General features: G+C 50.6%; 1 protein-coding gene across 1 annotated transcript; it reads right to left on the reverse strand.

Moving 5' to 3' along the window:
- Positions 1–1,249: 1,249 nt before the first annotated feature.
- LOC147240175 (chromobox protein homolog 7-like) lies at positions 1,250–1,765 on the reverse strand. Its single transcript, XM_086194311.1, has one exon. The coding sequence runs from the start codon at positions 1,763–1,765 to the stop codon at positions 1,250–1,252; it is 516 nt and encodes a 171-aa protein (XP_086050437.1).
- Positions 1,766–11,152: the final 9,387 nt, after the last annotated feature.

The following is an 11,152-nucleotide window of genomic DNA, read 5'->3' on the forward strand; positions in this document are numbered from 1 at the left end:
GCGCCGGATGTAGAATAAAACTCTGCCCAGAATGCCATCCTGCTCTTGCAGATTTACCAGTTCACTCTGTGATAGAGAGGCGGTCTGGTCGACACTGGCAAGCTGAACAGCTGGTCCCGTGCCTCTCATTTGGCTGACACCCCCGGAGTCGTGCACATCCAACACAGCCAAGACATCCTTTGAAGAGAGAGACCCCTGAAGAGGAGACAGGGTGGCTGCAGCTTCCTCCTCAGACTGTTCAACAACTGACTGGCAGTTAATAGTACATCGAAATGCATCTTGCGCTGTCCTATCCACCATTCCACTGACTTGGTTCAGCAAGGAGGCATAAGGTTCAGTTACCAGACAGTGGCTCATGCATGACTGGACAAATGGCTCTCTACTTAGTGCATCGGCGACCACATTCTTTGCACCAGGGACATAGTTCAGGTCAAAGCTGTATGCTGCAAGCTTTGAAACCCATCTTTGTTCACATGCATCTAACCTGGGCTTAGTCAAAATATATGTCTGTGGATTATTATCTGTCCAGACTGTAAAACATCGTCCTTTTAACCAGTGGCTGAATTTGTCACAGACTGCCCATTTAAGAGCAAGGAACTCCAGCCTATGTGCTGGATAATTTAGCTGAGAGTGGGAGAGTGTCTTGCTAGCAAATGCCACGGGTGCACAAGCTCATGCTTCAAAGTTCTGAACGCTTCTCTGCACTCCTCAGTCCAGTTATCTGGAGACAGTTTCAAATGGCCTCTTTTGAGTTTTGGTTTTGAAACGGTGGGGGTTATGGACCCATATGCAACACACAGAGCAACAGAAGTTGAATCGGTAATGGCCTTTATTCCGAGGATGCCAGGAACGTAACCACAATAATGGGCAGGCAAAAACAGAGGCAGTCTTGCAGCGAATCAAGGCAGAAGTGGTTACCAGGGCTGAGGCAGGGGGGAGTAGTCGAAGCAGGCAGGGTCGAAGCCGGGAAGTCAGTCCAAGAAAAACGCTGGAGAGTTGGGCATCAAGCATAACAATCTGGCAGAGAATGAAGGGAGAGGGAGACCTAAATAGCTATGGGACAGGTGCAGGTGATAGAGACTGATTGGCAGAGGAGGTTGGCTGAGGGAGTGAAAGGTGATGCATTCAGGGTGCCTTGGAGAAACTAGTGTTGCAAACTGCAAACCATGACAGAACCCCCCCCCTCAAGGGACGGCTCCCGACGTCCCAAAACAGGGGAGGGAGGGAGGAGGGGGAACCAGGTGGGGGGCTAGTACTCAGGAGAAGCAGACCATTCCATGTCTGGGGTGGGGTGGGAGGGAGTCCAGGCAAGAGAGCCATCCTGATCATTCAGAACATCCGTCCCACCCATGTCATCCTGAGAGTTCAGAGTCTCCAGAGTGTCCTGAGGTTCCTCTTCCTCTCCATCACGTGGCACTGGGGGAAAAAGGTGATGCTGTTGAGAGAGGACAGATCGACGAGAGTTAACCGTGGTGGAAGTGAGAGAGGGCTGATCAGGGTTCTTCTGGTGAAAGTCAGCAAAGAGTTGAGGGTCAACAATAAAGGAGGCAGGAACCCAAGACCTTTCTTCAGGGCCATAACCTTCCCAGTCAACCAAAAACTGTATGCCTCGCCCTCGGCGGCGAGAACGCAGGAGGCGACGGACAGCATACACAGGGCCACCTTCAATGATGCGAGGAGGGGGAGGAGGAGGTGTTGGAGGAACCAAGGGGCTTTCTGGAGCAGGCTTGATTTTGGAAACATGGAAGGTGGGATGAATGCGCATAGACCGAGGGAGCGTAAGTCTCACTGCTACGGGGTTTATTATCCTTTCGATGGGGAATGGACCAATGAACCTGGGTGCCAATTTATTGGATTCGACACGGAGAGGCAGGTCTTTTGTGGAAAGCCAAACCTTTTGTCCAACCCGGTAAGCAGGGGCTTGTGATCGATGACGGTTGGCAGAAATGGAGTAGCGATCGGCAGAGCGTTGGAGGGAACTGCGGGCTTGTGTCCAGGTGCGTTGGCAGCGCTGAATGAAAGTGGTCACAGAAGGGCAAGAAGCCTCTTTTTCAAGGGCAGGGAACAGAGGAGGCTGATACCCATATGAACATTGAAAAGGGGAGAGACCGGTGGCTGAACTGACCAGGGTGTTGTGGGCAAATTCTACCCAAACCAATTGTCTAGACCAGGATGAGGGATTTGATGACACCAGACAGCGGAGAGTGGTTTCCATATCTTGGTTCATTCGTTCGGATTGGCCATTTGACTGGGGGTGGAAACCTGAGGACAGGCTAACAGAGGCCCCCAACAAACTACAGAACTCTCACCAAAAAAATGGATGTGAACTGGGGGCCTCGATCAGAAGCTATATCGGCAGGGATTCCGTGAAGGCGAACAACATGCTGAAGGAGGAGTTCCGCAGTCTCTTTAGCAGCGGGGAGTTTGGGAAGGGGAATGAAATGTGCCATCTTACTGAACCTATCAACTATGGTGAGTACGGTGGTGTTACCTTCAGAGGGAGGAAGGCCAGTTACAAAATCCAGGGATATATGTGACCAGGGCCGATGGGGTATGGGGAGTGGATGGAGGTGACCAGCAGGAGCTTGATGAGATGGTTTGTGTTGATTACAAATCGGACAGGCTTTGACAAACTCACGCACATCCTCATCCATAGTGGCCCACCAGAACCGTCGAGACAGGAACTCCTTGGTTCTGTGTGCCCCAGGGTGACAGGTGAGCTTGGATGCATGTGCCCACTGTAAGACCTCTGACCTTAATGTAGCGGGTACAAAAAGACGATCGGGGGGCAAGCACTTGGTCCAGGTTGGTTGACTGAAGCGGCTTTGACTCTCTCTTCAATGTCCCAGGAAAGGGAGGCAACAAGACAGGAAGGGGGCAGAAGAGGGGCGGTCTCAACAGGGGAATTGTCTTTAGAAAATTGGCGGGACAGAGCATCGGGCTTGACATTTCTGGACCCTGGGCGGTAGGAGAGAGAAAAGTTGAAGCGTGTAAAAAAGAGTGACCAGCGGGCTTGACGTGAATTTAGGCGTTTGGCTGTGCGGATGTACTCCAGGTTCTTATGATCTGTCCAGACGAGGAACGGAACCTTGGTTCCCTCCAGCCAATGCCGCCATTCCTCCAAAGCTAGTTTTACTGCTAGCAATTCTCTGTTACCAATGTCGTAGTTCTGTTCTGCAGGGTTCAGTCGGCGAGAGAAGAAGGCACATGGGTGGAGCTTCTGGTCAGATGCTGAGCGTTGAGACAACACTGCCCCCACTCCAACATCAGAGGCATCCACTTCAACCACAAACTGTCTTTCAGGGTCAGGGACATGCAGAATGGGGGCGGTGGTGAAACGTGCCTTCAAAGTTTCAAAAGCCCTATTGGCTGCAGGGGTCCAGGAGAATGGGATTTTGGATGAGGTAAGGGCTGTGAGGGGGGAAGCTACCGTGCTGTAACCACGAATGAAGCGGCGATAAAAGTTAGCAAAACCCAGGACGCGCTGTAGCTGTTTTCGATTCTCAGGGGCGGGCCAGGCTGTTACAGCTGAAATCTTATCGGGGTCCATTTGTAAACTACCCTGGGCCACAATGTACCCAAGGAAGGTGACCGAGGATTCATGGAACTCACACTTCTCAGCTTTGACAAACAAGGAGTTTTCCAGAAGTCGTCGCAAGACTGCCCTTACATGACGAATATGCTCCTCCAAAGACTTGGAGAAAATCAAAATATCGTCTAGATAAACGAAAACAGAGTGGTTCAGCATATCTCTCAGGACATCATTAACTAAAGCCTGGAAGACAGCAGGGGCATTCGTTAAACCAAAAGGCATGACAAGATACTCATAATGGCCTGTGGGGGTGTTGAACGCTGTTTTCCACTCATCCCCCTCCCTGATGCGGACCAAATGGTATGCGTTGCGTAGATCCAGTTGAGTGAAGACCCTGGCCCCCTGGAGTATTTCGAAAGCTGATGACATGAGTGGCAAAGGGTACCTGTTCTTTATGGTTATCTCATTGAGGCCTCTGTAATCAATGCAAGGTCTGAGGGTTTTGTCCTTCTTTTCCACAAAAAAGAAGCCAGCGCCAGCAGGAGATGAAGATGGTCGAATGAGACCAGCTGCCAGGGAGTCCTTGATGTAGGTCTCCATGGCCCCCCTTTCAGGGCCAGAAAGGGGGTAGAGGCGCCCCTTGGGAGGGGTGGTGCCCGGCAGAAGGTCAATGGCGCAATCGTAGGGACGATGAGGGGGTAGAGACATGGCCTTAACCTTGCTGAATACCTCACGAAGGTCATGATACTGGGCTGGGACCCCAGAGAGATCGGGCTGGCCACAGGGAGGTGGAGAGCGGAGCAGTGCAGCCGCCTGCTTGAGGCAGACCTGATGGCAGGCGGAACTCCAACCACGGATGACCCCTGCCGACCAGTCAATATGGGGGTTATGGTGGCGAAGCCATGAGTAGCCCAGTATAAGAAGGAGGCGAGGTGAGGGCAGGACATAAAACTGGATGGTTTCGTGGTGATTTCCAGACATGAGTAGGTGGACCGGTATGGTCTGATGAGTGACCATCCCCAGCAGATGACCATCCAGAGCCCTGGCAGGCACAGAACACGGAAGGGGTAACAAACTAATTCCCAGCTGTAGAGCTAACTCCTTGTCAATTATATTCGCATCTGCTCCAGAATCAATAAAAGTGGACAGGACTTGAGAGGCTTCCGGCAGAAGGAGCTTGGCTATAAACAAGGGACGATCAAAAACAGAGGAGGCTTTAAAAGAGGATGGACTCACCAGTAACTCCTCCACTACTGATGAGCCCTCCCCTTTTACTGGACAGTGTGAGATGAAGTTGCCTGGTCGACCACAGTACAGACAGAGATTTGACTTGCGGCGCCGCTCACGTTCCTCAGGGGACAGACTGGTGCGGCCCAACTGCATGGGTTCAAGGCTGTTGGTTAAGGGCTCAGGAGTGGCTGCAGAGTGGGCCAAGTTGGAAGCAGAGCCTCGTGATGCATGAGCAGATACATGAGCGGGAGGTGTCTTGTTTCTCTCTCCTGCGAGCCTGGATGCAAAGGTCAATGTTTATAGCAAGAGCAATGACATCATCGAGAGAAAGGGGTAGGGGGTAAGACACAAGTTCATCCTTGATGTAATCAGCCAGCCCATGCAGAAAAGCATCACGAAGAGCACTCCCATTCCAGCCACTAGCACGGGCCTTCGTGCGGAAATCAATCGAAAAATCACACACAGACTGACCCTTCTGACATACTCAGGAGACCCCCTGCATCCGTTGAATGGACACCCTGCCCAAATACTTTGCGTAGCTCAGAAGCAAATGACTCAAATGAAGTACAGGCCGGAGTCTGTTTATCCCACTCAGCGGTGCCCCACAGCCTCGCTCTCCCTGTTAGCTGATTGATGGTAAAAGCTACTTTAGCTTGTTCAGAAGCAAAGGTGAGAGGTTGCAATGCAAAAAAGATGGTGCAGTTAGTCAGGAATGGATTACAACCGTCAGGCTCACCAGCATAACGTTCAGGGGCTCCAATTCTTGGTTCGGAAACTGGCCCGGGGGCCAGAACGGGGGTTGCTGGAGGAGCAGGGACAGGGTCAGAGGCAGAGGCAGAGCTAACAGGGATTAATTGGGCGATGGTTGCAGTTAACTGGTGCACTTGGTTAGCCAAAGAGCCGATAGCCTGTTCTTGCGTGGCTGCGGCCTGTCTGGCCTCAGCTGAGGCAGATGCCATGAGGGCCTCATGTTGCTGGAGGACCCCTTCAATGATTTCAAAACGATTTTGGGCAGGGGAAGTGCGTGCTGGGTCCATGTTTGGCCAGATTGTACTGAAACGGTGGGGGTTATGGACCCAAATGCAACACACAGAGCAACAGAAGTTGAATCAGTAATGGCCTTTATTCCGAGGATGCCAGGAACGTAACCACAATAATGGGCAGGCAAAAACAGAGGCAGTCTTGCAGCGAATCAAGGCAGAAGTGGTTACCAGGGCTGAGGCAGGGGGGAGTAGTCGAAGCAGGCAGGGTCGAAGCCGGGAAGTCAGTCCAAGAAAAACGCTGGAGAGTTGGGCATCAAGCATAACAATCTGGCAGAGAATGAAGGGAGAGGGAGACCTAAATAGCTATGGGACAGGTGCAGGTGATAGAGACTGATTGGCAGAGGAGGTTGGCTGAGGGAGTGAAAGGTGATGCATTCAGGGTGCCTTGGAGAAACTAGTGTTGCAAACTGCAAACCATGACAGGTTTATGGCCTTCCTTTTTTTTGTGTGGTGCACCAGGCTCAGCAACAAGGTTGAAAAGTGGCCTAGCCTTACCAGAACATCCCTCAATAAAATGGTGATAGTACAGGACCATTCCCAAGAAAGATCTGATTTTCTTAGCACATGGTGTTTTCCCATCAGACTCCATTAGGTCAACTTCTTGCATATCATTTATAGTCTGTACTTTATCTGGGTCTGTTTTAACGCCATCCCCACATATGATGTGCCCCAGAAACTTGACAGTCCGGTGGAGAAAGTGACACTTCTTAGGTGAAAGCTTCAAATTGTTGGCAGCAATCCGTGAGACAACCATCTGTAGACGCTCAAGTGCAACCTGTTCGGACGGAGCATAAACCATAAGGTCATCCAAGTAGCATAACAGGCTTGTGAAGTTTTCATCGCCAAAGATGGACATCATCATACGCATAAGAGTGGCTGGACTGTTTGTCAGACCCTGGGGCATCCTGTTATACTCATGTAGACCGAAAGGTGAGGAGAATGCTGTGTATTTTTTTGTCATCCTCGTGCAGTCTGACGTTGTAAAAACCTGATGTTAGGTCCATCGTGGAGAAAAACACATTACCACCAAGTGCAGCAAGGGCGTCCGTCTGATGGGGCAACGGATGAGCGTCCTTTACCGTTCTTGCATTCAACCATCTGAAGTCGTTGCAGATGCGAAGATCGCCACTTGGCTTGACAACCAGGACAAGGGGGGAGGAATACTCGCTCTGGGATTTACGAATTATCCCCAATTCCTCCATCTCATTCAGAGCTGTCCGAAGCTTGTCATAATGGCACGGTGGGACACGTCTGTATGGAAGTCTAAAGGGCTTGTCATCCACCAGGCGGATTCTGTGCACAAAATCTGTTGCTTCACCACAGTCCATTTTATGCCTCGAAAAGATGGACTCATACTGTTCAATGATCCGTAATAGTTTATCTTTCCACTCGGGGGAGACTTCACAAGATGAGAGATCCAGCTCCTGCAAACCCAAGTCACCCAAGATGCGTGACATCTCCTCTTCTGACCTCGGTGCAGGCGATGGGCTTTGTGTGTACTGTACACTGGATTGGATACTTTCCGGTTCAGGTAAGTCCTGCACAGAAAGACAGGGGGACACATCTGCAACTTTTGCATTCCTTCTAAGGGTGATTGTTTTTTTAGTGGGATTCACTATTTTGGCTGGAACCCAGCCGTCTCCCCATAAGGAAGTAACAACTCTTCCCACTAGAATTTGAGCGGGTCTGGTCTTGGACTGAGTGGGTTCGATCATAACTGTACTCCCCACTGCAGAGACATCGGATGCAGGCAGTTTAGCCCACGCCAAATGTTCAGTCATCAGTTGCAGGTTGACACATCTTTTTAATTTAGCTGTGCCAATTTTGTTTGGCATGGCCCCACTTCCCCAATCTTCTGAACAGGACAGCAGGGATACAAAACGGGGCAAATTTTCAGCCTGAGTATTATTCATTGGCGGTGTGAGATTCTGGCTACTAACAGTCTCTTTCGTCTGTGAAATGAGCCACTTGATGGCATTGCTGCCGAGAATCATTTCATCAGTTTGGCCTGGCACAACTAGAACAGGAATGACCACCTTAAAGCCATAAACTGATGCAGTGAGGTCATACATGGCAGAAGGTGTGACAAGGTGACCACCACAACCAACAATGACAAAGTCCTTGGCAGATTTCTTTACAATATTAGGGATGAACTGTGACAGTTTTGTGTCTGCTGTCTCACTTATAGTGCACGCCATAGATCCACTGTCCACTAATGCTCGGAGGGCAAATCCATCATCAATAATCACATCCGTGTAGAAAAGGCTATCAGTCTTTGAGAGTCTTTGAAGGCCTTGTACAGTCAGTGTCGTCTGTGCTGGCACCATGGTGCTGTAAGTGTGATACAATGTCTCATAATCATTCATGTCTGTCAAATCCAATGTGGGAGGCTTACTCACTCCATCTGCGCTGTCCTCCCCTGCACGCAGATCATTCAGTTTCCCTGCTGACCATGGAGAGAGGGGCGTTTCCCCTCTGGGCAGTCGCGTCTTGAATGGCCAGGTAAGTGACAACGGAAGCACAGTCTATTCTCCCGACAGTGTGTGAGGGCAGAGTGAGAATCATCTTTACATATGGAACACGGCGTGACATTAAAGCCCTCAATTTTTGGAAGCTTGTCGTTAGTGCGTGGCTTTTAATTGGTTCGAGCATAGACTGGGCTCTGAAGCAATACTCTCTCTAGCATTCCAACTAACTTCTCAAGAGCAAAGTTATCTTGACTCACAGGTTTCTTATTTTCAGGAATGTCTGAAACTAGAGTGGCAGTAGGGCTAATCTCAAGTCTGTTCACATTAATTCTGCTATTCCCTTCATTAGAAGATCTGAGACCCTTCTCCAGATGGTATTCATCCAACACTTCCTGAACTTCACGGGCTGACCATTTGTCAATCGTCTTAGACCTAAAGGTAAGCGCTAAATCTCTATCAGGGCAGTGTCTGACGAACATGCGCGTGACTTCAACACTGGGGTTGTCAAACGTTTTGCCCTGCTCTCTAAGACAACTTGCAACAACATCAGCAGCCCTGTTCAGTCTAAGCCAGTACTCATATGGATCTTCCTGTTCTTTTGGTAGGGTGGAATAAAAGTCAGCCAGGGGCACAGAGGAACATTGGCTGGAGCTGAAATGTCTGCGCAGGAGTCCATATATGGCCTGCGGGTTATTCTGGACATCAATTTCACCATTTCTTATCCCAAATCTCACCACATCCTTGGCTCTTCCCCTCAGGTGCATGAGAATTTCCTCTGCCTGGTCCTCCAGTCGAACACCGCATTTTCTGATGTAGTTTCTCAGTGATTCCTCCCATTCATCAACAGACAACGTATCTGAACTCTCCCCTCAGAACACAGGTGGGTCTTTGACTCCTCTCTGGGCGGCCAGTTGGATCTGGGAGAGATCCAGTGTGTGGCTGGAGTGAGAGTCATTTTTATCATGTTTTTCTTGATCTGTGCGCACAGCAGCTGTGGGGCTTGATGTGTTGAGGTGTGACAGAATGCTATCAGCTAACTGTTGTCCAATCTGTTGCACAATAGTGTTCATTTGCATTCATTTGTGTTTCCACCCACGTCCTCCATACCGGCTGTCACGTGTTGCTCTTCATGTGTGATCTGGCTCCTCTGTCTCAGGTTGTGTCCACTGACTTCAACAGTGACACTCACTCCTCCATCTTTGACGCCGGCGCTGGCATCGCACTCAATGACCACTTTGTCAAGTTGGTGTCATGGTGAGTGAGGGGGCGGGTGAGTGAGTGAGTGAGGGGGTGAGTGAGTGAGGGGGTGGGTGAGTGAGTGAGTGAGTGAGGGGGCGGGTGAGTGAGTGGATGAGTGAGTGAGTGAATGGATGGGTGAGCGAGTGAGGAAGCAGGTGAGTTAGTGGATGAGTGAGCGAGTGATGGAGTGAGTGAGTGAGGGGGTGGGTGAGTGAGTGAGTGAGTGAGGGGGCGGGTGAGTGAGTGCATGAGTGAGTGAGTGAATGGATGGGTGAGCGAGTGAGGAAGCATGTGAGTTAGTGGATGAGTGAGCGAGTGATGGAGTGAGTGAGTGGGTGAGTGAGTGGATAAGTGAATAAGCACTGAAGTGAGCGGGTGAATGAGTGAGTGGATGAGGCACTGAAGCACTTTTGCACTATGGGTTTTTCCTTCAGTCTGAATTCTTGCTTGTGTTGTATGTTGCTTTGGACAAAAGCGTCTGCTAAATGAAATTGTAGAATTGTAGAATGAGTGAACGAGTGAGTGAGTGAGTTGATGAGTGAGCCAGTGAGTGAGGGGGCGGGTGAGTTAGTGGATGAGTGAATAAGCTGGTAAGTGAGCGGGTGAATGAGTGAGGGAGCGAGTGAGTGAGTTCATGAGTGAGTGGATGAGTGGGCAGGTAAGTGAGAGAGTGAGTGGGTGGGTGAGTGAATAAGCGAGTGAGTGAGCGAGTGAGGGATTTCAGGTCCATATTCAGCACTGATAGCTGCGCGATCACAAAGACGTCTCCCACATTTCTGCTGTCTGTGTGGACAGACATCCACTAGAGGGCAGCAGAGCCAACCAGGGACATGCTGGGCCCCTACTTCACCCTGGGAATTAGAGCTGCAGAGGCCTACAGGCGCGAGGCTCGCACTATCCATCACGTTCACGCCCCAAAGAAAGCTGACTGAGACTGATTGGGATGAAAGAGAAACAAAACCAATTGAGCCAAGTAGCCAATCAGATCTCAGCAAAATTCTCAGGTCAGCCAGGACCAGGCAGGCAGGGCTGCACTGCTGCCACCACCGCCAAGCCGACGCCCACAGTCCGTGCAGACGCGTCTCCCTCGGCCCGGCTCTGTGTGTGTGTGTGTGTGTGTGTGTGTGTGTGTGTGTGTGTGTGTGTGTGAGAGACAGGCCGGCCCAGCATACTGTGCATGTTGCTGGCTTTGTGACATGATGATGCAGGCTGCTACGGTCTTGATCGCAGATGACAAAGGGTGAGAGAAGCTTGGGTTTTCCTCGGCTGAGTCCTGATTGCTGATGTCTGATCACAGCAGGGCTGCAGGCCCAGTCTGTGTTGGTGCTGATAACATGAAGGACCTGGGCTTCTCTCTGGTTGGTCTGCAGGTACAATAATGAGTTTGGCTACAGAAACCGTGTGTGCGACCTGGTCCTGCACATGTTCAGTAAAGAGTAGAAACTCCTCCCTCCTCTCACCCTTCACCTCTATGAATCACTCCTTCATCGGAGTCTTCCTCTCCAGAGCAAAATCTTCTCCACCCATCCAGCTGGTCTTCCTCCATCAACGCCTGTCGTGTCTGACTGAGAGCTGTAAACCTTCACTCTGCATGAACAGATGCTGCTCTGCCACTCAGGCGCTTGTCCTGCATTTAAATG

Source organism: Aulostomus chinensis, chromosome 22, assembly GCF_037954235.1.
Source record: "Aulostomus chinensis isolate RoL2024-O1b breed Wild chromosome 22, RoL_Achi_v1.0, whole genome shotgun sequence".
Taxonomy (NCBI): domain Eukaryota; kingdom Metazoa; phylum Chordata; class Actinopteri; order Syngnathiformes; family Aulostomidae; genus Aulostomus; species Aulostomus chinensis.